Genomic DNA, 27,708 nt, shown 5'->3' on the forward strand with positions numbered 1-27,708 from the left:
TTCACTTCTGTTTTAGTTGTGTCGGCATCACAGACTAATATCTGTATTTCGCCAACAGTTAAATGGATAGCGCTAGCTAAACCAGGCATGACCTGCTGAAACGGCAGTCCCGATAATGAAAACGTTTAAATGGAAACAATCTAAAGGTGGGTCTTGAAGTTTCAAGTTACGAGGCAGTAACTATTTCCTTTGGGAGCTTGTTTCATTGTGGGAGTGTCCTCATGAAGAAAGGTTATAAACACACTGTCTTGGAAACAAATGGTCTTTGTAGCTTGTGGGAAGGCTAACTTGCATTTTGCCATTGCCAGAGGGCTCCAGGTACTTGTTCCTGCCAATTCCCACTAGTCCAGTTCATATTTTATAAAACACGGGATATTCTATTGTTGCTGGTTTTCTCCTTGGTTCAATTGCTGTTTTATTACCTTTGCTCTCGAGTCGCCAGGTATCTTTATGATACCACCATGAGGTTCAAGTCCGAGTAATGATCAATAACCCAATACACCGATTAGTAAGATTCAAATCAAAGCACATTTATTATGCACAGTAATCGCTACTCATGCACAAATTCTACGTCTAAGCTACTTCTACAACTAACAGGCCTATACTTAACTTCGGACTGGCCCACCAGGTCAGGGGAACAAATGGCCTTTCGTTCGGGTTCGGAGTCTGCGGGATTCGAAGTTGGTACGGATTGGTAGCTAGGAGCGCCTATCTCGTAGCGAGCGTTGAATTAAGACTTACTTTGTCGGGAGTCACTGCACCGGTCACGGTCAATGTTGGTTCATGTTGCTGGGTGACCCGGGCAGGACGCAGAGGTGAAGAGAGCTGAAGAGAGAGCGATTTGAACTTGGGGCTCAACTCTTATAGTCCCCAGGGGCTTCCCGCCTTTCGGGACGGACCCTGTACCTGGTCCCAAGTGATTGGATTTGTCCCAATCGCTTGGTTCGATTTTCTCCAATACTGGAGCGGTTCCCTGATCGATGGGCAGTCTTGAGGTGCTCGTTCACCTTCTTTGTGTTGGCTCCTGCTGGCGCCGAGGAGTCTGGCTTTGCTTTGTGTGTCCAAAATGTTACTTATTGTTCCCGGGGATTGCTTATCAGTATGCAGATGGCTGCTACTTTGTTATGCTGATGGTCGCTGGTATCGATGTTGCCTGGCCTTTGCAGAGGTAAATACACAGCAAACCTGCAGCTGCTGGTTTCTGTCTATGTTGGCTGACTTTCCCATCAGCCTTTGCCGTTTGCCATTTTAAATCGTGAGTTGGCCAATTTAGGTGGCTACACTATTTGACTCCCTCCTCTGTTGTAAGTGATTCCCACTCCAAATCTTTGATGAAGGATGTGACACTGGTGTATTCCCCATACAGAATCGTGCAGAATCCTGCAACACGTCTTTGGCCACTTCAACCTTATTTCTGGAGAAGGGTCCCACAAAGAACTTTAATTCTCCAGGAGGAGCAAATGTTTGGAAATCTGATATTTTTGTTGCAATACCAAAGATTCAACCTGACTTGTGCTTCAATAATCACAAAAGCTCCAGAAACCACAGGTGCTGCATACATCAGAGTGTTATATATATATATATATATATATATGAGAACTCATTCACAATCAGTCAAGTTCTTATTTTCTCTATTTGCTCATTTTAGTGCATATCCTGTTTTATATTCATTATCCTTAATTAATTATAGGAAACAGATAAGTTTTTCCACAAGTTTAGAAGATCTATGGTGTGCCAGTGCATCATTGACAATCCGTCGCCAGTGATTTACATTTTTCAATCTGTATCTATTGTTACACATAACACATTAATGTTAATACATTAGTTTGTGCTGGTTTAGCACACTGGGCTAAATCGCTGGCTTTTAAAGCAGACCGAGGCAGGCCAGCAGCACGGGTTCAATTCCCATACCAGCCTCCCCGAACAGGCGCCGGAATGCGGCGACTAGGGGCTTTTCACAGTAACTTCATTGAAGCCTACTCGTGACAATGAACGATTTTCATTTTCATTTTCATTTAAAAGAAAATAAACTTCAGAATGACACAGATTTGACTCAAATCCAAAGCATACAAATAAACTGGTGACCAAGATTGGAAATATTGAAGTTGAAAGTTCACTGAAGTCAAGGGATGTAACAATTTATTTAAAGCACCATTTAGGGTTAGGGTGATTTGGCAATTGGACCTCAGATTCATAGAGGGGGCCTTTCATGTCGAGATTTGTTTTGGCATGTATATTCGGCTTTCATGTTACATGATCTGCCTAATGCTAATTGTACTGCGTCGGAAGTTTAAATGTCACACTCCCAAGTGGTGGGATGCAGCGGTGCACCCTAGCAACCTAAAAATAATGTTGCACGAAAGGACAAATGCTTTGTAAAACTATTTCTGAAGCAAGACAATGCTCTTTTGCCCTCTCAAGACCACTTCATGGATGACTAATTAATCACAGATCTCTCCCTCTCCCAGCCTGCCCCCGCTCCCCTCCAAATCCACTTATTTTTAATCCCCGAAACTCATTCTCACTTTGGGAGGGTGGAGAAGAAAAAAAAAAAAAATCAAACTTATGCCAGTTACAGGAGGTTGATGTTTCAGAGGTAGCATCGCCTCAAGTTGCGTCTTACACGCATCCTGGCAACCATCTTCAGAGAGGATAGCAGAAGACATTGGATAAGGCCATTTGGCTTCTTGGCCTGAAACGGCGCAAGAACATTTCTGTGACTCTAACACCCAAGTGAAAAGATAACGCATTTTGTTTCTCCATGTGCAGAGTTGGTGATACTAAACAACATAATGGGGCAGCAATCATTCAAATCATTGAATCAAAACCCTTGGTACCCCTCATGGCACGTTTCAACAGATATTCGCTGCACTCAAAGCTCTGCCACATGATTAAATGACTTTTTATTTTCGTGTAACATGAAATGTCACTTTGGTGAATTACAACTTGTCACGCTAAAAAGTATCTTTAATTTCAGCAATTCGCGCAACATTGTCGCTAATAAATACCACTGCAACTTGAGCAGGACGTTTCCTGACAATACTAACAGCTATTTCTATTATTGCTTTCTTCAGGGAACCTAATGAAATTAGGAAGATAGCATTTCTCTCCCTTATAGGGCAGACTTATGCTTCATGCCCCTGCTCCTGCTTGGTCTCCCGACACCTAATCCACTTCTATCAAAGGCAAGAGATCTTGCCACAGAATATCAACATGTTCGCACACTACACTGAAGTATTCTGGCCTTTGCGCTCAGTGACTTGGTGTGTGTGTGTGTTTGGGGGAGGAGTGAAATCCTCAGAGGTGTCAAAGAGCCGTCATCTTGAATGTGAATAGGTTTCATGGGTAGAGCTGCATTTAATTTCATGCAAGTCTTATTTACTTTCATAACACTTCAATTTTTTTGTCCCTACTTTCCATTCTAAAGGGATTGAACTCTGCTGCACTATGGTTTCCACTGCGGCTTCATTCAAGTGGCTGTTTCCCATGACTGAGACTGTGTGCTAAGTGTCGGCGGCCAATTCATGGCTGGAATATTCATGAGGAACTGAGTTGGGTCCTGACACCGACGCGCACAGGAGCAGGAAGCACTGGCTTGCCATCAGAAACAGGAAGCCGGGTCGATCCCCTCATTTACTCAAGGAGACCAGAGGCATTTCTAACACCCGACCCGACATAGAGGGAACGACTGCGCAGGCTGATTCATAGAATCTTGTCTTTATTCACTGTCGCAGCTTTGAAGGTTGGCTTGTCTGCCATTCAGATATGTTTGGATTCAAAATTATTTTTTAAAATGGTGGCCAGAGCTTTGTTGTCTTTCATGGAGCAGATGGGGGAGTGGGGGGGGGCGGTGGCTGAGATCGTTGGCACTTTTTGCACCCAGGTGATAAAGACTTTCGGTTTTTCTCACATGTTCACCAGGTATCCTGGCGATTGTGGTGATAGGTCTATCCTCCCTTCAGTGGTGATGGCGGAGTACTCAGCAATTCTGATTTCGGACCATGCCCCGCACTTTGTTGATTTGGCACTAGGGTCAGGTGCCTCCCAACGGCCGCCATGGAGGTTGGCCACAATATTATTAGTGGACAAGAGTTTATGATCGCGTGTCCGCTGCCATTGGGGACGGTGTAAAATTTAATAAAAGTGAGTCAATCCTATCTTCCAAGCTGCGGGAAGCCCTTAAGGTGGTTCTCAGGGGGAAGGTTATCTCCTATAGAGTGCATCTGGTGAAGACAGCAAGGGTGGAGCAGCAGAGGCCGGTGGACTCCAATCTTGAGGTGGACCACAGTTCTCACTTGCCCTTACCACGGTATTGTTGGCAAGGAGGAAAAGGCTGCAAACACAATTTGAGCCATTATCGACAGACAGCGCAGTGGGCCAGTTGCGACACTCGAGGGGAGTGTTTTATGAATACGGGGAGAAGACCAGTTGCCTTTTTGCTCACCGGCTTAAGCTGGGAAATTGTACAACTCGAACGGTAGCCTGGTTTTTGCTCCTCCTCAGATTTTGAATCTTTCTATCGTGGCCTTAATAGATCGGAATCTCTGGTGGAGGGAACGGTCATGTTTGACTTTTTGGATGCCTTATCCTTCCTAGTGGTGGAGTTGGAGAGCAGCGAGGAGTTAGAATCTCCGTTGAGACTGGATGAAATTATAAAATGCATCGGTTTGATGCAGACTATCAAAACCTTGGTCCGGATGGTTTTCCCAATTAATTTTATAAGTAGTTCACGGAGCAGTTGGTGCCTTTAATTCTGGACATATTTAATGATTCCTTATCCCAGGATTCATTGCCCTCTACCCTCACACATGCTCAATCTTCTTGACTCCAAAGAAAGACAAAGGCCCAACAGAGTGTGGGTTGTATCGACTTATCTCACTCTTAAATGTGGATGTCAAGTTACTTGTTAAGGTGCTGGCGCTGTGGCTGGAGCCCTGCCTCCCAGAGGTGATCTCGGAGCATCAGACAGGCTTCGTTAAGGTTGACAATTGTCAGCCAATATACATCACCTGCTAAACGTTGTTCTTTAACCCTCCCCGTGCCCGAATCGGAGGTGATTGTTTTCCTGGATGCTGAAATGGCATTTGATGGAATGGAGTAGGAGGATCTGCTTGAGATTCTTGGGAGGCTTGAATTTGGCCGCAAGTTTATTTCCTGAATGTGACTACGGTTTACGTCCCCCACTGCTAGTGTTCATCGAATACCCTGGTTATTGTCGGTTGAAGAGGGTCCTCTAGTAAGTGGAGTGGGACAAATGAGGGAGGGGTGGAGCATCAGGTGTTCCTTTATGCTGATGACCTACTTCTCTGTATTACGGAACCAGTACCCGCTACGGGTGAGGTAATGAAACTGCCCAGTATTTTTGGCTCCTTCTCTGGTTACAAGTTGAACTTGGAAAGAGTGAATGTTTCCCTCCCCCCCCCCCCACAACCTAACTGGAGACATTACCCTTGCGCCTTGCCAAAACTAGCCTTCGTTAACCAGGGGTCCGGGTGACCCACAATTGGGCCTCGCTTCATAAATTAAATTACACTAATCTGATTGACAGTGTTAAGTCAGACTTACAGAGATCGGATAATCTTCCCCGATCCTTGGCAGGTAAGGTTAAGACTATTAAAATGAACCTGTTCCTGTGATTTTCATTCCTTTTTCAATGACTCCCCATTTTCTCCCCAAGTCCTTTATTATTAAAGTCAACACATTAATGTCCTCCTTTATCTGGGATGGTAAGACTCCAAGGATCCATGGGGTTTTGCTCCAAGGAGACAGACAATCAGGGGGCCTGGCTTTACCCAATTTATTGTTTTACTATTGGGCAGCCAATATTCAGAAGATTTTTAAAAAAAATTGAGAGTGCCCAATTCATTGGGAGTGACGGCCAAAGGAGGAGCGGTGTGGGGTGGGGGTGGGGGGAAATAGTAGGTTGGCTGCACGTTGACTGCATATTTCACCTTTATTTCTGTTATAAATAAATGTTAATTGTGTTTTGACTTACAAACCTTTTTTTTTAAAAATTTTAGAGTACCCAATTGATTTTTTTCCAAATAAGGGGCAATTTAACATGGCCAATCCACCTACCCTGCACATATTTGGGGTGTGGGGGCGAAACACACGCAAACACGGGGAGAATGTGCAAACTCCACACGGACAGTGACCCAGAGTCGGGATCGAACCCGAGACCTCGCGCCGTGAGGCAGCAGGGTTAAATATTCAGAAAATATTGCTGTGGTTCAGCGATCCTGGTTCCATATGGGGACAAATGGGAGTGAGCTCCTGCACTGTTTCTAGCCTTTGAAGATTAGTTACTGCATCATTTCCTTTTTCTTGGTGGTCTCCGAATCCAGTGGTTGTTTCCACCCTGGGAGCAGTTTAGGCAACATTTCAAGCTCTGTTCCCTGTCTTTGCAAGCTCCTATCTGCAAGAGCCATCTTTTTCTACCAGCAGGTTTGGACTCGACGTTTAAGTCATGGGAGGGGAAGTGTCTCGAGAGATTTGGAGATCTGTCCGTGAAGAGGAGGTTTGCTAGTTTTAAGGAGTTGGCAGAGAAATTCCAATTGTCTGGCTCCAGTCTCTTCAGGTATTTTCAGATTTGTAATTTTCCATGCAAGGATTTCCCCTCCTTTCCCTCAGCACCCACCCTCTTCTTAGTTGAGGGCGATTTTGTCTTTGACCGGGAACATCTGATGGGAGGACTATTTTGGGCATATATGGCCATATCCGCTCAGAGGAGTCAACTCCATTGAGTGAAGTGAGGATGAAATGGGAGTGTGAATTGGCTCCCATCCTGGATAAGGAGGTATGGAATGAAACCCTTCACAGAGTCAACTCTTTTGTCTTCATGTGCTTGGCTAAGTTTGATTCACTTCACGGTGGTGCACATAGGGGCTGGTTTAGCACAAGGCTAACTAGCTGGCTTTTAAAACAGACCAAGGCAGGCCAGCAGCACGGTTCAATTCCCGTACCAGCCTCCCCGAACAGGCGCCGGAATGTGACGACTAGGGGCTTTTCACAGTAACTTCAGTTGAAGCCTACTTGTGACAATTTTCATTTCATCTGACTAAAGCGAGGATGAGTGGACTCTTCTCCATGGTGGAGTGTAAGTGTGAACCTGCTCTTAGGGTTGCGGTTAACCACACTCATTTGTCCCAAGTTGGTAAGATCCAGGCCTCTTTCTTTAACATCATGTCGGAGGTACTAAATGTAGATTTGGATCCATGTCCGCTGGTGGCCATTTTCGGGCTATCAGATTCCCCGAATATTCAGCCGGGGCTGAAGGTGGATGTCCTCGCTTTTGTTTTGTTGACAGCCCAGAGACGAGCTGGACATCTCCTCCTCCGCTTAGTGCCTTGGCTTGGTTGGGTGACCTCATGCCTTTTCTATAATTTGGAGAAGGTTAAGCACGCCACAAGAGCGTTGGTGGAGGGGTTCTACATAAGATGGCAGCCAAGCATTTCCTTTTTTAAGGGGCTAGTCACTGTCGGTTGTTGAGTAGTTCAGTTTAGATTTTGTTTAACACTAATGTGTGCTTTTGCTTGTTTTCTATTATGTCATTTTGGTTCATCGTTTTGGATGGTTTTGTTCAACATGAACATTTTTTAACAACTATTTAAAAAATATTTTTAAAATTCAAGCGTAGCATGAACAGAAATTAACATTTATGCATGTGTTTCTTTTAAAAAGGGCAAGGCTACATTAGTAAGCACTGCACACAAGGAAGGTTTCTACCTCACTAATTTAAAGAAAGCTTCGGCATCAGATAGTCGACAACAACATAATGAAAAGTAAATCAAGTTATTAAAGCACAAGTTAATACTTTGTGTTCCCCAACTTGCAATTTAATCATAAGGGAAATTAACGAGCTATCCAACAGGAACCAGCAGGCCTTCAAGTTTGGGGAGAAGCTAATAAAATGTTGTAAATTATCAAGATAATAAATGAATGCTGAAGTAGAAAAGGTTAACAGGTGCACAAAAGCCTCCAGTGTAGGTGGTGAAAGCTGTCGAGATGATGATTAAATTAAAAAGGAGAATGGCACTCACATTAAGTGAATGGGCAGGGTGTGGGAGGGACGAAACAGAATGTTTTCATTGAAGAGTAATTGGATGAAATATCTGACAAGTCGCTCTTCGACCTCGAGTCCTTGTGCTCAGTAAAGGACTGCAATCGTTCACTGCCATGGGTGGCAACATCGAAACTCGAAAGCCCACTCCAATAAGCTTAGAACTGACAGTTCTCACTTTGAGATTAGTTGTTAAATTGACCACAGTATGATTTTCGCGTTACAGTCCCTCCAGGATATGTCCCCCTAATTGGATGGGTGAATTGACCCACGTATCGTTGCAAATACTGATACATCCACATCCCCGCAATCTGATATTGCACAGTAATGCTCAACTGCAAATTCATTACACTTTATAAAAAAAAAACAGAAATATCTAATTTCTGAGCCAGGAAGGAGCAGAGCAGGTGAGATTTAGAACTTCATCATGACGCTCTGATCGAGAAGTTTAGAATGGTTGCAATGATTGACTACAATGATTTTAACCAGTGCTGTAAATACCTGGTAAGTCACACGCTACTTATTTTGGCTGGGGAAGAGGGGGAGGGGGCTGAGAAGCAGAGCACACACTTACTGGGGCTTGCGATAACCGGTAGCTGTCAGGACCATGTAATTTGTAGTCTTTTCACAGATCATTTTCCCTGAGCTGCATAATACTTCTCACAAGATACAAGGGTTCCTACACAGACTACAGCAGTGACAGATCAGTTCAAAAACATATTTTGTCTTGAATTCCCTCACACCACACAAATGGGGGCTGGGGGTGGAGGGAAAGAGGGTGCCTCAACTTCCACCTGGTACCCCCACCTTCAATCTACACGCTTGCTTGGGTTGAAACCTGGTAAGCTTGCTTTATCTGATTAATCTGCGGATACCACATTGTCACTGTGATTATGCCATTAATCACGGTCTGTCCTTTGCTGGTTCTTCACCACTCTGCCGCTCATTACAAGAACTTCAGTACTCATTCAGTGGAAGATATTTCCTGGGCATTTTCAGTTTGAGTTCATGGGCGTCATTCTCCGACCCCCCGGAGGGTCGGAGAATGGCCGCTGGCCGCCGTGAATCCCGCCCCCGCCCCCGCCGAAGTCTCCGAAGGGAGAAAAGTCGGCGGGGCGTTAATGGCGCCGCTGCCGCGGAGAATGTCACAGGTCTGCGCAAGGCAGCCGATTTTCGGCCTGCCGATATTCTCCCTTCCGGATGGGCCGAAGTCCCGTCGACGTGATGACCGTTCACGTTGACGTGAATCAAACCTCCTTTTCATCGGCGTGACCCGGTGCTCCAGGCTCACGCCGACTAGCGTGGAGGTGAGTGACGGCCTGGGGGGTTGGCTCTGGGCAGGAAATGGCTTGGCTGCAGTCTGATTGCCTGAGGAGAGGTGTGTCTCGGGTTGTGTGTGTGTGTGTGCGGGGGGGGGGTGGTTAGAGTAGGCTGGGCTCCGGGGGAGTGCCGGGAGGGGGTCCGTGCCGGGGTGGAGGTTGGGGGTTGGGGAGGGGTCCGTGCTGGGGTGGATGTTGGGGGGGGGGGGGGTCCGTGTCGTGCCGGGGTGGAGGTTGGGGGGGGGGTCCGTGCCGGGGTGGAGGTTGGGGGTTGGGGGGGGTCCGTGCTGGGGTGGATGTTGGGGGGGTGGGGGGTCCGTGCCGTGCCGGGGTGGAATTTGGGGGGGGGGGGTCCATGCCGGGGTGGAGGTTGGGGGGGGGTCCGTGCTGGGGTGGAGGTTGGGGGGGGGGTCCGTGCCGGGGTGGAGGTTGGGGGGGGGGGGTCCGTGCCGGGGTGGAGGTTGGGGGGGGGTCCGTGCCGGGGTGGAGGTTGGGGGTGGGTCCGTGCCGGGGTGGAGGTTGGGGGGGGGGGGTCCGTGCCGAGGAGGGGGATGGGAGGGCAAGTGAGTTGGTCCACCTGGCCAGGTGCCAGCCTCCAACAGTTGGACCCATGCGGTCCATGCCACCTGGCTGGGGGGAGGAGGGGATATGGGCAATGATGACATGTCGTCGTTCCCCTCCCCCCACCAGGCCGTCATGTTTTCAGATCATCCAGCGATGTTGGCCGCCGTGGTGGCAGCCGCTCATGTCTATGTTGCCCTGGATGAGGAGGAGGAGCGTGCCAGAGAGGCGGCGCAGGCTGCCGCAGAGGGGCAGGCGGCAGCCGCCCAGGCTGGAGGGACACCTGACCGACAGGACGAGGAGGGGGAGGAGGACGTCGCGGCCCCACGGCAACGGAGGCACCCGAGGGCGCCCCGTGTGTACCGGCCCCGGCAGTCATACCAGGACCTCACGGACCGGGAATGCAGGAGGAGACTCCGGATGAGCCGGGAAACCGTGGCACACATCTGCCACCTGCTGGCACACCTGTCACCGCGTGGCACTGGCGGGGGACACCCTCTCCCCGTGTCCGTCAAGGTTACGGTGGCCCTGAACATTTATGCAACGGGGTCATTCCAGGCACCGAGTGGGGACCTGTCCGGCATATCGCAGACATCGGTGCATCGGTGCATCCGGGCAGTGACAGATGCCCTTTATGCCATGGCGCACCGCTACATCCGCTTCCCCGTGGACCGGGCCAGCCAAGATGCCCGGGCCGTGGGCTTCTCTGCCGTTGCCGGGTTCCCCATGGTCCAGGGCGCGATCGATGGGATGCACGTCGCCGTGCGGCCACCTGCAGATAACAGGGCCGTGTTCACTAATAGGAAGGGGACCTATTCGATGAACGTACAGGTGGTCTGCGACCACCGCATGATTATCCTGCACGTCTGCGCCCGTCACCCAGGCAGTGTACACGACTCATTCGTGTTGTCGCGGTCATCCATCCCCGGCATGTACGAGGGACGTCATCCCCAGCTGAGGGGCTGGTTGCTGGGCGACAGGGGCTACCCATTGCGATCGTGGCTGATGACGCCTATACGGAGGCCACGCAATGAGGCGGAGAACCGCTACAATGATGCCCATGTAGCGACAAGGGGAGTGATCGAGAGGTGCTTTGGCGTGCTGAAGATGCGTTTCAGGTGCCTGGACCTCTCTGGGGGCGCCCTCCAGTATCGGTCAGATAGGGTCGGCCGCATCATTGTGGTGTGCTGCGTCCTGCACAACATAGCCCAGCAGAGGGGCGATGTGCCGCAGGCAGAGGAGGGCGGAGTGGAGGAGTAGCAGGAAGAGGCCCAGTCCTCCCCAGATGAGGGGGATGGGGGCAATGGTCAGGGCAGACGGGGTAGACACAGGCGGGTGGCTGTCCACCGTTACCGGCTGGCCCAGCGGGCACGGGACAGACTGATAGACGCCCGCTTCACTGACTAGATGGGCGTGGGAATCGGGTAGTATGGCCACAGACCGCACACCATGACAACAGCCGACCACCCACACCCCCCACCCATCCACCCACCCAGCACCCTCACCCCCCTCCCCAACCCCACACACCCCACCCGCATGCACACCACCCCCCCACCCCCAATTGCCGATCCACCGGCGGCACAACGGGCCGGGTTCACCCAGTTGCGGGTGGACGCGTGTCTATCGCAGGCCATGGAGGATGATGACAACCCGCCTCCGATGAGCTCCTGGCTCTACATCGTTGGACTATGTCTGACCCATGGCCACAGTACCACCATCCACCCGGACCATCCCTGCATGCGGCTGTGACACTGCAGCGCACGGTCCCGTCCTCTGCCCGGGGGATGTTGATGGCGGCCCAGGGGGAAGGGGGCAGACTCACCTGGGGCTGAGGTAAGACCACCCGTCACACACACACTTGCGCTCAACGTACATGACACGCCCGCACACTTTGGACAGAGCACAAAGGCAGCTTCGGTAGGTGTAACATTGACTTTAATAACCAAAGGAGTTCATGCACGTGCCCTAGCCCCTAAAACTCATCTGTGCCCTGCACCCGTGCCAACTTACTCAGTGTCTAATTGTTTGGCCTTACGGGCCCTTTGACTACGTCTACGTGGTTCCCCAGACGGTACAGCAGAACTGGAGGTGGACTCCTGTGATTCCTGCCCTCTGACACCGGATCCCTTTGGCGGCCGTTTCCTGAGGCGTCCTGGCCTAGATGGGCCAGGCTGCGGCCCTGGCGACTGGGATGGCGAGCTGCCAGCCTGTCCTGCCCGTTGCCCACCCGATGCACCTGGGACGGAAGGGGGGGGGGGAGTCCGAGGTGTCGCGGTGTACCGGGACCTCCCCTACAGAGGGAGCTGGGACGGACCACACCACCTCCTCCTCCCTCGGGGTGCCCGATGGCCCCCAGGCCTCTACATGGGTGGGGGATGCGAACGGACTGGCCATCCGACGCCCCCCCGACATCTGGCGCTGCCAGTCCTGGAGGCCCGTGCTGGTATCGACAGGGGTCTGCAGGTTTGCAGCCATGGAGCCCAGGGTGTTGGCAAACCCTGCCTGTGACAGTGCGACGCCGGCTCGCACATGGCCACTGGCGCCGATGCCCTCAGCGATGGCCTGCAGAGACTGGGCCATGGCCTGCTGAGACTGGGCCATGGCCTGCAGAGACTGGGCTATGGCGTTGAGCGCCTCTGCCATCTGGCGCTGGCACTGGCTCATGGCCTCCTGTGAGAGGGCAGCCATTTCCTGGGCCACAAACGCCGCCTGCACGGAAGGCCCCAGGCCTCGCAAACCGTTCCCCATGTCTGACACCGTCGCACCCATTGCCTCCACCGTGGACGCCACCCGTGCGGTGTCAGCCTGGGTGGCACGCATGACCGGGACCACTCCCAGCTCCTGGACGCGGGTGGACTCCTCCACCTGCGACCGCAGCCGCCGCAAGCCGCCCGTCACCCTCTTCGCTCGTCTCCGGGTCGGTGGTTGCATCGGATCTATGTGTGGGTGTGGTAACTGCAGGAACCCGGGATCCATCTGGGCGGCAGATGTTCGCTTGGCCTGGGCTGCCCTCCGACCGCCCGGTCCCTCTGCTGCTCCTACCTCCACCTGCTGTACCGGGACGGTTGTGTTGTGCGCACCAGTGAGTGTACCAGACGCCTCATCACTAAAGTGCCCAACCGTGGTGAGTGTTTCTGCGATGGTGGAGGGTGTTGGTGACAGCAGTGGCGTTGTGTCGTGCTCTTCGTCCCACTCTGAGTCCATGGCACTTTGGGGTGGGGGTTCGTCTCCACCCATCCACTCTGAGTCACTGTCCGGTATTTCGTCTTCCTGGGTAGTGATGTCCCGGGTAGTGCTGTCCAGGGTAGGGGTGTCCTGGGTAGTGCTGTCCCGGGTAGGGGTGTCCCGGGTAGGGGTGTCCAGGGTAGGGGTGTCCCGGGTAGTGGTGTCCTGGGTAGTGGTGTCCTGGCTCGGATGTGACGGGGGCCTGTGGCTGCCCCCCTCATCGCTGGGTGGTCGCTCCCGCACGTGACGGGGGTGTCGTCTCCCTGTTGCTCCAGGTCTCTCCGTCTCCCGTGGTGTGCGAGGGGCATCCTGCGGGCGTCGCATGCTGGAGGGTGCGGGTCTCTCCGTCTCCCGTGGTCTCCGAGGGGCATCCTGCGGGCGGTCTGCATCTGCGGGGATGGGTGCCTGGACGTTTGGTCCTGCGATACACAATGAAGCATGCATGGTTAGACATCAGGCAGTGATCAGGTGATACGGGGGAGGGGGATATAGGGGAGGGGGGATATGGGGACGGGCTGTCGGTGGCTCACTCGCTAGTACGCCCCCGACCTCTGCATCAGCAACCTCCCGGTCCTCAGGTCCGCCAGCCAGTTCCAGGGCCCTTTCCTCGTGTACGGTCAGTGGCCTCTCATCAGCGGGCCCTCCTCCAGTCCTCACATGCTCCCTATTGTTGTGTGCGCGCTTCTCCTGTGGGGGTGGGGGGGGGGTGGGGTGGCAGGGGTAAAAGGCAACACTGTTAGGCAGGTATATGAATGCACGCCATCGGTTGCGCGTGCATTACAGAGGTTACGGTTAGGGCTGGATTCACTTGGGGATATGGGGGAGGGGGGATATGGGGGAGGGGGGGATATGGGGGAGGCTCACCCTGCCTGCTCTGACGAGGTCGTTCACCTTCTTGTGGCACTGGGTGCCGGTCCGTGGTGTCAGGGCCACAGCGGTGACGGCCTCTGCCACTTCCCTCCACAGACGCCGGCTGTGGCGTGGGGCAACTCTGCGGCCGTGCCCGGGATACAGGGCGTCCCTCCTCTGCTCCACCGCGTCCAGGAGCGCCTCCACATCGCGTGACTCGAACCTCGGGCTGAGCGACGGCCAGCCATCCAGTCGGGTGTTGCGGTCGGGTGTTGCGGTCGGGTGGGGGGGGAGCAGCGCGGCCTTATGAGCCGTCACGCCGTGCAGCGCGTATGACGCTGCACGGTGTGAACCACTGCGCAAGCGCGGATCCCGTTACGTCGCTGCTAGCCCATTTCGGGCCGGAGACTATTGACCCATTTTTCCGACGTGACGCAAGTCGGATTTGCGCCGATCGGCGGACTTTCCGCCGATAACGGAGAATTTCGCCCCATATTTTAACAATCAAATAGCTCATGGTCTAAATTCGAAATGTCTCCCAGTTTGTTTTTTATAGACTGAAGTTTGTGTAAATCCCAGCACCAACACAATATTGCTTGCCAAAACTATTTGAGATTAGGACGGCCTGACGAATGAATTGCCAATCTGTGGCTCTCCAGTGTAGTTTTAGCCCAATTATCCCAGGTAGGGGTGGATAAGTGACCTTGCTAAGAAAGTGAACGAATTAGCCATATTATTTCACAAATCAAGCAAGTTCTGGCCCTTAATCCACATGTTTTCTTGCAAGGGCCATATTTGTCAAAGTCATCACACTTCACTGTGAGTCCAGACTGATCCTTACCATGTTATTCGAACATGGTGGACTTGCAAGCAAATCAGCCTTTGTTATCATTCAATGTCTACCCACAGGCACACTTTCCAAGGCGTCAATGGACACTGACGGACAACAAACATCCTGGCTGATCTTTGAAAATGAAATGCAAAATAAAAATCGCTTATTGTCACAAGTAGGCTTCAAATGAAGTTACTGTGAAAAGCCCCTAGTCGCCACATTCCAGCGCCTGTTCGGGGAGGCTGGTACGGGAATTGAACTGTGCTGCTGGCCTGCCTTGGTCGGCTTTCAAAGCCAGCGATTTAGCCCTGTGCTAAACCAGCCCAATGGCCCGTCTTGAAACTACGGTGCTAATGCTAAAACCTCTACCCTGGGATGAGGAAGGTTGGCAAAGGCCAAGGCAGAAAACTGCACTTTTAATCGGGGTTTTCAAAGGTTTTCTGCAGTCTAGAACTGGAGTGGATGGGGACGGTAGTGTTGCTAAATATAGATGGAATAAACTTTCTAAAAATTAATTGAATTTTTTTCCTGGATTTCTATATGAACGGTTTCATAAGCAAATGATAATTTAGATTAGTCTTATAAAACACTCATTTCTGAAATCTGTTTTGCTGTTCTTAATAACTACACTGAATTTAAATTAACTGCAAGTCAGTTGCTGGTGAGGAATGAAATAAATGCCAGGCAATATCTTTGCTCTTTGTATTAACTTCAAGTCACATCCGTGCATCTAAATGCTTTGATTTAAAAGGAATGCAATCATTATTTTTTCATTAACAATTCTAAGAAATTAGATTCTGGTGAGATTGAAGTAATATCTGTTTACGCCATTACCAATTCCAAGAATGTTTGATTTAACCATGCGCTTCCCCCCTTCAATAAACGCAGTCATGAGCTTATTGCTTATGTTTCAATTATTGAAGTTTGATCAACTTTGACTCAAATTTATTCTATGTCAACTGCTGCAGGTTTCTGTGCAGTGCAGATATTCTACCTTGAGAGAGATTTTGGCAGCAATGGTACAACATGGGACATTTTACTAGTTTTGAATACAATGATCGCACAGAAAATTGTGGTTGGAACAGTTGCCCATCCCTAACTGCACTGGAACTTAGTGGCTTGCTAGGCTAGTTCAGAGAGCTGTTAAGAGTCACATGAAGGCCAGACCAAGAAAGAATGGCAGATTTCTTTCCCTAAAGGGCATTTAAAAAAAATAATTGCAGGATATGGGCATCGCTGGCTGGACAGCATTTATTGCCCATCCCTAATTGTCCTTGAGAAGGTGAGCTGCTTTCTTGAACTGGTGCAGTCCCTGAGGTGTGGGTACACTCACTGCGCTGTTAGGGAGGGGGTTTCAAGATTTTGACCCAGCACCAGTGAAGAAATGGCAATATATTTCCAAATCAGGTTGGGAAATGACTTGAAGGGGAACTTCCAGGTGGTTGTGTTCCCGGATATCTGCTGCTATTGTCCTTACAGATGGTAACAGTCATGCACTTGGAAGGTGCTACTTTAAAAATATATAAATTTAGAGTGCCCAATTCATTTTTTCCAATTAAGGGGCAATTTAGCCTGGCACAATCCACCTACCCTGCACATCTTTGGGTTGTGGGGGGCGAAACGCACACAAACACGGGGAGAATGTGCAAACTCCACACGGACAGTGACCCAGAACCAGGATCGAACCTGGGACCTCGGGGCCATGAGACAGCAGTGCTAACCACTGCACCACCGTGCTGCCCCTGGAAGGTGCTACTTAAGGCTCTTTTGTGAGTTCCTGCAGTGCATCTTGCAGATGGCAGTGGAGGGAGTGAATATTTGTGGAAAGAGTGTTATTGCTGCTTTGTCGTGGGTGGGTGCCGAGCTTTTTGAGTGTTGTTGGAGCTGCACTCATCCAGGCAAGTGGAGGGTATTACACCACACTCCTGATCCATGCCTTGGATGGTGAACAGAGTTTAGGGGTCCGGAGGTGAGTTACTCATTGCAGGACTCACAGCATCTGACCTGCTCTTGTAGCCACAGTATATATATGGCTGGTCTTGTTCAGTTTCAGGTCAAAGATAAGCCTCTGGATGTTGGTAGTTGGGGATTCAGTGATGGTAATGCTATTGAATGTCATGGGGCAATGGTTAGATTCTTTCTTGTTGGAGCTGCCCATTGGCAGGCATTTTTGAGGCACAAATGCACATTGCCACTTGTCAGCCCAAACCTGGATATTGCCCACGTCTTTCTGCATTTGGGCATGGACTGCTTCAGTATCCGAGGTGTCTCAAATGGAGCTGAACATTGTGCAATCATCAGCAAGCATCCCCACGTCCGACTTTATTGATGAACTAGATGGTTTCACGGTCACCCTTGCCGAGATTAGCTTCAATTCCAGATCTTTAAAACTTATTCACCGAGTTCAAATTCCATCAGGTGCCATGGTGGGATTTGAACCCAGGTCCCCAAAGCCTGGGGCCCTGGATTAATAGCCCACTGTCTCCACCTGTGCATTGGGTATGAGGGATTGAAGAAAAGAAGGGAGAGTGGAGAGAAGCAATGCTGCTCACTCAACCAAGAGTAGCTCTCAGGGCACCCTGACTGATTGGGAAAATTCATGTCATCAGTCCCCGGTGTCATTTAAATGATTCAATTTTCCTGAAACGACACACTTGTACAACTATTACAGAAATAGTTCCTCCCCCGCAAACACAGAAACGGCCTATTCCCCTTCAGGTTATACTGGGGTATTTTTGTCATACTTATGGTTGGTATATTTTTTATGGATCCCTAATTAACAAGAGTGTTCTAATTGGTAAAACCCACAGGCCCAGGCAACCCGCGAGGAAATGGTGGTAATATCATGAGACCCAGGCTAATGCTCTGGATGCATGGGTTCAAATCCCACTAGTGGAACTTCAATTAATACATTAATTCAATTAATAAATCTGGAACTGGTCTTGTGACCATGAAGCTACTGTTATATCGGCGGCACGGTTGCACAGTGGTTAGCATTGTTGCTTCACAGCTCCAGGGTCGTCTGTTCAATTCCTGACTTGGATCACTGTCTGTGCGGAGTCTGCACCTTCTCCCAGTGTCTGCGTGGGTTTCCTCCGGGTGCTCCGGTTTCCTCCCACAGTCCAAAGACGTGCAGGTTAGGCGGATTGGCCATGATAAATTGCCCTTAGTGTCCAAAAAGAAAGTTAGGTGGGGTTACGAGGATACTGTGGAGGCGTGGACCTGGGTGGGATGCTCTTTCCAAGGGATGGATGGTCTCCTTCTGCACTGTAAATTCTACGATTCCTAAAAAAAAATTAAAACTGCGTGACAATCGCAATACTGGTTACGGTCACCAAGTGAACCTATTCTGCCTTTCTGAACTTCGGTGAGTGGGGGTATGGTGTGTGTGTGTCTGTGTGTGTGGAAGCATCAAGCTTACAAATGCACTCATTTGTGCTGTTTCTGGAGAAGTGACAAGGGTACAGCGTTCAGGAAATGGAGGGCAGGATTCTGTAAATGGATAGCAAATCCTCTTATTATCTTTCACAGGCAGAATGTCATCAATCCCTAGCCAGGAGGAAAGAGTCGTACGCCAGACTGCAATGGAATAGATTCAGTGGCAATTCTCTGCCAGGCAATTAACATGTTAAATCCTGCCACTGAGACTTCATTAGCAAGATGATGTAACCGGGGCAGCTCCCAGGCTGGTATAAATCAGCTATTTCTTTTGTTGCCAAAATATGGCTTGGAACATTGGCAAAACTGAGTTTCAAACACTGGCGTTTGTGCTTCTATTCCTTTTAGTCTTCTCTGTAATCAACAGTAATTTCTGTTTAGATTCAAAACAGACACGCTTTACTTTTGCCCATTATGCCGGGTCAGCCAGGTGAATTGTGAATAATTACAAAAATATTAAGAAACCTCAGGAGGGCAATGAAGTTTCATTTTAAAGTGGAGTTTTGTATTTTATTCCCTCTCGTAAGAAACACGACCTTGTTTACGTGCAGGTTATTTGAGAGACATGGAAGCAAACTTATGGGAAAAAGAAATGTAATTTTTTTATTGAAGCCTCTGTTGTTTATGTTCTTTGGATTCAGTGCCAGGAGCCTCATCACAAGCTTGTTTATGCCAATTTTCTTTCCACATCCCCCCCTCTTCTTTTCTGGAGTGTATTGCCATGGATGCAGCCAAGCCACCAGTTTCCAGCCTTGGCACGAAAAAGCTCACATTTCTAGGACAGTTTGATCATTGCGCTTCGCAGGATTCTCAGCCATGGCAGCCAACACAAACACGCCTGATGTTCGCCTTACATGATGCACTTTCACAGTGTTGGAACGCCCGCATGGCAAAGCTGCCATCGTCCACAATTGACACTGCTTCTCACTATATGCCCCAATTTGCCTCGTCACTCACTTCTTGGCGGTTGGTTTGTTTTTCCAGAAAGAAAAATTGCTCCACTTCAGGGGCGATGACGGCAGGCTGCAAAGCTGGTCGGAACTGCCGAAGATTTCAGCAGCGCTAAGGTGCCACAGGGAGCTGCTGCTCCGCATACTAGCCCGAACCAGCCATGGATTAATGGACATCTCAGTGGAATGTGTGGAGTTACGCTCTGGGTTTCAACTTTCTGAAGAGCTGTCAAGACTTAAGTAATTGGTATCTTCGCCTCGAACGTCTGGTTTATCTCAACCACTTTTCATTTAGTTTCTTAATCTTATCAACTTGGTGCTGATGTGCAGAGTGCAGGAATCTAAATGCAGCGGACGCACATTTTCCAAACAGTATTTAAAAAAAATATATTTTTTAGTGAGCCAAACCAAACATACCACGATAATCTGGGAGACTATTTTCTGCTCCGCACCCCCCCCCCCCCCGCACATTGGATATCATCAATGGACAGCGCGGACAGAAATGACCCTATAGTAGGCCTCTACCAATGCTGCATTATAGCTCATAAATAAGTCACAAGTGGAACCCAGGTGACGGAACCACAGATATATTATCCCTCTGGTCCTCAGGAGGGGGTTGTAGGTGCTAATCCATCATGTGAGGTGTTGGATCATCAAACATTGTGCCAACTGGGCTGTCTTTCTTTTTCAGCGCACAGGAAGTAAACACATTTCCATTGGCCAAGCGTTGTTGCACATAAACACAAATCCCACAATCTCGACTTTATCAAGACAGCATCTAGTTAGTTGGACTCTTGTCTATAAATGCAGAGCAAATTAAGATCTCTTTTTCTCAGTCCAAGTACAATCTATTTAAATCAGAACCTCACCTGATCTGGAGTTACAAGGATTCACAGTTAAAATTTCATTCTGAGCGGCTGAATAGCACAATTAGTAAGCAGCAAAATTATGCACAGATTAGGAGGAGTTTAAAAAAAAACACAGGCCTACCTCCCACAGACACACCAAAATTAGACTAAACAGCTGTGGACTAATAACACAAGCAGTGTGTGCATAAAACATTGTGCTGTTTCTGAAAATAATAAATGTTATCCAAAGTGGCAAAACAGGCCTTGGAGCGAGGTATTCAGGTGCAGCCTTTTGTTCAGCATCATTTGGGGAAGGGACAATAGAACAATTGATGCCATACACTCAAGGTGAATGGGAACCATGGCAAAAAATGCTGCAAGTCAATGACCCTCTCTCCCTCCCACTGGTAAAGTGCAGCATCACGTTGGTGTCTGTGTGACGCAGTTAAATCCATGTCAACTGCCACCAGAACTGCGATCTACACTCACAAAGATTACTGGCAACGCCAGCTAACCCTGGGATTTTTTTTTGTGAGAAAGGAAGACACTGCGGAAAAACAGCTGACTTTTAAATCCAACTATAATGAATAGCTTTATTCAAATATTAATACGTTGCCATTGACAACGAAACATCCTATAATCCCCTCGCCAGATGTTTCTCCATTCAATGAGTGGCATGATGAATGGCAAACTTGTTTATTCTTGACATTGGTTCACTGTATCAGTGACAAATGTGCACATTATATGAAAATTATTAATAGCTAATCTTCAGCAAGCTCTGAAAGAGTTGCTGATTCTAAAGTCCTGAAGACCTGGTGAAACCTGTTTTACAACACTGATGGCTAAAATTTATTTTTGTTTTATGACAAAAAGTGTGGGTGGGGGGGGGTGCGGGAAAGAGGGGGCAGAGTTACTTTGGATAATAACCACCTCTATTCAAACAACACTTGAGAATAATTCCTTTAAAATAAATGTGAAAAATCATTTTATTTTAATAAGTCCTCCGATTTGCAAATAATTTCTCTTCATCTTTCTAACCCAGTTAGTACTCTGTAGCCAAATATTAGGCTAGGATTAAAGCTAAGGTTAGTGCAATGACTATTAAGCTAATTGTTTATCATTAAATAGTTGCACTGGTCTTCAATGCAGTGCACAGCTTCTAGCAATAAGGGGGAAATAGTAGAGGCATGCAACTTTGGCAAAGTCTGCCATGAGCTTCAAATGTCGGAGAATCAGATGTCAGCTACTGATTCAGCCTAACTAACATTCAGAAACAGCTTTTACCAAAGGTGCAAAATCAGTAGCTTGTTTAGAGAGCAACGGCAGCTTTTTTTGTTCTGCGCCATCACAATTTTTGTTTTCCCTTTTGGGGATTAATGGGGAAGTGTTGGAAAGATTGGTAGTATGCTCAACAACCTGTTGAACCAGGTCATGAACACCCTCTTCCATGACCATATCCTAGAGTGGGACTTGAACCCTCAGCTTCTGGTTCACGAGGGCAGGGCACCACCCATTGATCTACAAGACCTCCCAACTGAGCCAGTGATCTGACTGCAGTGTGCATAGGTGGAAAGAGATATCTCTTGGAGGCAGTCTCCCAACTCTTGGCCCTCATATTATCATAGAATTTACAGTGCAGAAGGAGGCCATTCAGCCCATCGAGTCTGCACTGGCTCTTGGAAAGAGCACCCTACCCAAGGTCAACACCTCCACCCTATCCCATTAACCCCACCCAACACTAAGGGCAATTTTGGACACTAAGGGCAATTTATCATGGCCAATCCACCTAGCCTGCACATCTTTGGACTGTGGGAGGAAACCTGAGCACCCGGAGGAAATCCCGCACACACGGGGAGGATGTGCAGACTCCGCACAGACAGTGACCCAAGCCGGAATCGAACCTGGGACCCTGGAGCTGTGAAGCAATTGTGCTATCCACAATGCTACCGTGCTGTCCTCATATTGGATGGCCTGTACTGGTGGCCCAGGGCAAACACAAATTTTACATTTCCAATATTGGGAGAGAGTGGAAGATCCAATTCTTCAACAATAGAAAATTTAACTAGCTATCTTTAGCTGTGCCTTTTCTTGTTTGGACACGAAAGCAGAGGTGGCAGTATAATTTAGATCTGTCGGACATTACAAATGTGATTAATCTTACTTTCAGAACTGTTGTTTATAAAATCAAAGCTTTATTTATTTAAAGATCGATTAAGGGCAGAACTGAGAAAAGTTTGACAAATCAATCATCCCAAGTAAAATATAAAGTACAAAAAAGAATAGAAATAACAGAGTAAAATACTGCCCTATGATCTTTACATTTTCTAGGTTCAAAGTTTAATAGTCATTGTCGTTTATTTGCTGTGCGATGAAATAAGGCATTGGACTATTCTTAAAACTTTCACATTTTAATTCAGTTAGTTGCTTTGATTCATTGCTGATAGTCACCAACAGATTCATCTGTGGGTGACAAGTCAGCGACCTTGCGAAAGAACGCAGAGTTGATTGCGTCTGTTCTCGAGTGACTCCAGGCCCACAATCGCAGTAACTATGGAAATTGGCTCCAATAATGGCTTTGCAAGCCCTCTTCTGAACACAGCTTTGCCCTGCTGCTTTGTGATTTGCTTAAATGCGGACGTTTCGCAAGGCAGGGTGAAAAAAAAATTGAAAGCCCAAAGAGGCCAATAGTTCAAGTGAAGAAATTCAAAGAGCAGACCCGCCACTCGGATGCACCTGACCCAACCTCGCCATCCAAGACCCGTCTTGCCACAAAAATAAAAACGAACCGACTAAATAAACATCAAGTTTTACCAACCGTGAGCTGATGGTTCTGTCGTCGGCGATGTGGCTACACACAGGGAACAGATGATTTGAGGAAGGGAAGAAACAGAAGGAGCAGCATGCACAGGAATGGGAAAAATGGAATAAAAACGTAAACAAGCATTCAAGAAATTCCATGACAACAAGCAACAATTAGATTGTTAAAAAATTTCTCAACAAGTGGGGGTGTGGGTGGGGTGGGATGTGGGTGGGGGCGGGGCCTCAAAGCTGTAAATAAAAAGAAGCCAGTGAATGATCATCTCATCTTAAAAAGATCCAGTCACATGTTACGCTAAACTGCAGTTGTCAAGGCAACAATGATTAATAATGGTCGCGGTGATTACATTAAAACCAGCTGAGTGGCACAAACGTCAGATCAAATCACTTCTCATTCAACATTCCAGTTAAAATGCAGCCCTTTCATTTTAAAGGAAATCCCAAAGAATGGGCAGCTACGGCCGTTTCCTCAACGTCTTGCGTCTCCACCCGTGGCATGGCACCACATTTTATCAGAAATTGATGGTAGATTTGGAATCAAGTTGACTGGCAGACGAGTAACTATGCCTTGATATTCCAACACATTGCGGATCGGGGTGGGGTGGTGGGGGGGGGGGGGGGGGGGGGGGGGGGGGGGGTCGTCAGTAAATATTCTAGTTTAGGAAAAGCAAGCCATTGTGCAGAAAACAAACACCAGGAAGCTAAAAGGTTTAAAGCAATGCTCCTAAGTGATCAAGTGCATATTTAAAAATATTTCATTCCCTCCGAATTTAATTTTTAAAAAATGTTCAATAATAATTTGAAAGCTCGGCAGGACAATTACATGTTTAGTTGGCTTTCTACGTCAATGTTGTCTCCCTCGAATTAAGAATAAGTAGAACAAATTGGATCACGGCACTTTACCAAAACAAATGCTGCATTCAGCAATATTTGGAATTTCTCAGGTAGATTTTAATCAGTCCTATCCTGCTGGACATGTCCTACTTGCTGACACGTGACCCGAAGCAAGAAGGCTGCTTTCAATGACGAGTCAAATCTAGTCACCCCCTCCAATTGTATCACTTAATTTAAAGATGTAAACTTTTACATTAGGAGAAAAAGAATCCATTCAAAACTACTTTGAACGATAACTTATTGCAGCTTTAATTCAATGAGGCAGGTGCTGACTCAGATCAATTTTTGCCGGGCTGGTTAGATAAAGTTTCTTGAGCTATGGGATTACAAATTGATGGAACAGTAATTCATCGCTGTGTTAGCTCCAAGGTCCATATAGATTCCAAGCGTACACATAAATCGTTCTTTAAAAAACTAGGTTATAGGTTACTTTTTCCAGTTACAGCTACAAATCTCAAAACTGCCAATTAACTTTACTGGGCAAATTTAACAAACGTGGACAAAGTCCCAGGCGAATACAATCTTCTGAATCCTCTCCCAGAGAATAAAGAAGACACCAATCTTTTCACTTCCTCACCTTTGGCCTCTTGAACGTTTTCTGCTTTGCTCTAGCCTACAAGAGGTTGAAGAAAGGGAGGTCTGCATTGGTTTCAAAAGGACTACCTTCTGTTGGTTGCTGCCACCTCAGAAGAGGACAGGGGAGGGGAGCGAGGACAGGAGCAAATGTCTATGTGTGTTTGAGTGCATGTGTGCGGTTGGGCAGGAAGAAAATTGAGTTTTAAAGTTAACATCGCCAGAGTGTCCGGTTCAGCTCAGGCAAACTGCCTGGGTGAAGACTATAAAGTAGGAGATGGTTGACACTACCTGGTCAGTTCACATACATAGGAACAGGAGGCAGCTATTTAGCCCTTCACACTTGTTCTCCCCCCCCAGTTTCTGAGGTCATGGATGACCAGTGATTCATCTCCGTACACCTGTCCTTCCCTATTTCCTTCAATAACCTTCTCAATTTTAGAATTCACGATTGGTCTATCATCATTTGCCATTTGTTGAAGAGGATCCAAACACATACTATTTTTTAAATGTCGTGGAGTTTCCTCATTTCAATTGTAGAATTCACAAGGCAGGAGCCGGCCATTCGGCCCATCGAGTCTGCACCGGCCCTTGGAACGAGCACCCCACTTAAGCCCACGCTGCCGCCCTATCCCTGTAACCCAGTAGCCCCACTTAACCTTTTTTTTGGGACACTAAGGGCAATTTAGCATGGCCAATCCACCTAATCCACACTTCTTTGGGCTGTGGGAGGAAACCGGAGCACCCGGAGGAAACCCACGCAGACACAGGGAGTACGTGCAGACTAAACACAGACAGTGACCCAAGCCGGAATCGAATCTGGGACCCTGGAGCTGTGAAGCAACTGTGCTAATCACTGTGCTACCGTGCTGCCTCATCCTCATAGGTCTGGTTCTAAGTTCTAGACTGCGTCCTCTAGTTCCAAACCCTCCAATCAGCAGAAATATCTGTGTGTCTGTTGCCCTTACTGTCATAAAGATGTCAATTAAATCACCCCTTAACTTTCTAAATTCCAGGGAATGCAAACCTACTTTTGTAATCTCTCCCTGTATCGTAGTCCTCGGAGTCCAGGTGCCGTTCCAGTAAATCTACACTGCACTCCCTCCAAAGCCAATGCATCCTTCCAAAGCATGGTGTCAAAACTGCTGAAGGAAGTTATGGTCCACCGTCTCTCTACTGGTTCACTGCAGTTCCTACCAAATCCAGTCCGGTTGCGACCCTTCTGATCCCATCCTCATACCTTTCTGGGGACAAGGAGCCCTTTCCTCCCACTTAACAAATAATAGCAGTCAGCTGGCCATTTGATACCTGGCAGCTAATTAAATTGACTGGCCTTGATGAGAAGATATTCTTTGCCCCTACACATTAGATGGTAAATTTATGCAATGAATTAAGTTCTCCAAATAATCCCTTAAATTATAGGCACAACTCAGCTTAACTCAGACTCAGGAAGGGAAAAGAAACCACTTAGCAGTTTCTCTCCACTTTTGACATAGCAGTCCGATGTCTTCTATTGTGATATAACAATATGATAAAGCAAAATGTTTTTGCCTTAAGTTGCACTGTTTGCTAGATAAGTGGAAGCATTAAAAGCACTTCTTTTGTTGCTGTTGATAAAAAGCCTCCACATTGATAATGGACAGATTTCAGGCAAACGCATTAACCATTTTTGTGCCATTGCGCGATTCCAAAGGAAGGTGGCGGGGGGAGGGGGAGGGGGGGTTAGAATAATCAAGAAGGGTTCTGCTCCATTGTAATAAAGATAGAATATGTTTTACTCAGTTGTGTTTGGTTAAGTGAAGGATGATCAAATAAAATGACATTGCCCTGCAGGACACTGCTACTAGAGATGTGGACTTTTCTCTTTGCATTTACAACACCCATGCAAAAGGAACAATTTAATGAAATATTAAGCTAAAAAGCTAATGTTTTCAATAGTTAAAATCCAAGTGGAAAATAAGGTTCATGGGAGATATGAGTTTGCTATAAAATATCAAAATGGGCAAGAATGAAACTTGCATCTCCCAAAACAGTGTGATTTTGCACAGAAGTGGCATTTAATTTACAATCGTACAGATCATAGAATCACTGCAGTGCAGGAAGAGGCCATTTGGTCCATCAGGTCTGCAACAACCATCTGAAAGGTACCCTTCCTAGGTTCAAGCCCCTTTAACCCAGTAACCCCACTTAACCTAACCTTTTGGACACTAAGGGACAATTGAGCATGGCCAATCCGCCTAACATGAACGTCTTTGAACAGTGGAAGGAAACCGCAGCACCTGGAGGAAACCCTCCCAGACATGGGGCGAAAGTGCAAACTCCGCACAGACAGTGACCCGAGGCCATAATTGAACCCTGGAGCTGCGAGGCAGCGGTGCTAACCACTGTGCCACCATGCCGCCCAGATATTCAGTGTGGTTTCAAACACATCACTTTTCAAACGTGTGAAGAGATGAAATTAACCAATTCAGGTGAAAACTGGAATTCTTTTTTGGGTAACAAACTGATTGCAAACCAACACCAATTGGGGCATAATTGTTAATTGCTCAGTGATGCTGTTTCCACAGATCAACGTGATCTACCTTGGCAGCGGGGGGGTAAAAAGCAAGGGGGGAAAAGAGGCTGATACTAAACTGATTGCTCTGATAGGATTCTGTTTATTGCTTTAAAAAAAATGCCTAAAATGGATGATAGGAAATGGCTGTCCATGTTTAGCTGAAAATTCATCTGCTTTGAGAGCTATTCTTAAATTTTATGTCACATGACCACATGCTGCATATTCCAAAAGTAATGCATGACAATGCACAAAAAGTGAATAAATTTAATAGTAGATTCTTTGCCTAGTAGACTGTAATAACTTTTATTGAGTATGCCAAGATATTGGCCCTCAGCTTTGAAGGGATACAAAGCTAAGAGATTTTTTAGCAATGAAGCATTAAGGTGAAAGCTAATTATGGTGTGTGCGGGTCCATTATTGCACTCACATTTTCAAAATCAGTTCAATAACTGGCAGAGAGATACTGGCTATATAGGATTAACTGCAGAAATCCTTCTTAACCATCAGACACTGATGAGATTAATTTTGACATTTGTATTTGATTCAGAGCTGATTTAAGCATTTTAAATGAGAAGGAAAATATGTAAGGATTGGGGAAAGATTATGACAAATGTAAATTGCTGTTATCTACATAGATTGAAAACCAAGGAAACCTACTACTTTGCGAAAGGTATATTTAATATAATTACCCTCAGTGGCATGTTTGGGAGCCACTAAGCTTTGAAGGCATCAGAAAATGCTTACAGCAGGAACTGTACACATCCATTTGCTTTCTGTTACAGAACA

At 47.8% G+C, this 27,708-nt stretch overlaps 1 protein-coding gene across 6 annotated transcripts in view; it reads right to left on the minus strand.

The window, feature by feature from the left end:
• LOC140398212 (cell adhesion molecule 1-like) overlaps positions 1–27,708 on the minus strand; it is a 478,240-nt gene that overhangs the window by 19,414 nt on the left and 431,118 nt on the right. For 4 of the 6 annotated variants that reach the window (XM_072486598.1, XM_072486600.1, XM_072486597.1 and 1 more), the window contains one exon: positions 22,897–22,929. The exons of the other annotated variants lie outside the window; for them this stretch is intronic. In XM_072486598.1, coding sequence (XP_072342699.1) covers positions 22,897–22,929 — 33 coding nt within the window. The remainder of the gene's footprint in view (positions 1–22,896; positions 22,930–27,708) is intronic. 6 annotated transcript variants of the gene reach the window in all.

The sequence above is a fragment of the Scyliorhinus torazame genome, chromosome 21 (genome assembly GCF_047496885.1).
Source record: "Scyliorhinus torazame isolate Kashiwa2021f chromosome 21, sScyTor2.1, whole genome shotgun sequence".
Classification (NCBI taxonomy): domain Eukaryota; kingdom Metazoa; phylum Chordata; class Chondrichthyes; order Carcharhiniformes; family Scyliorhinidae; genus Scyliorhinus; species Scyliorhinus torazame.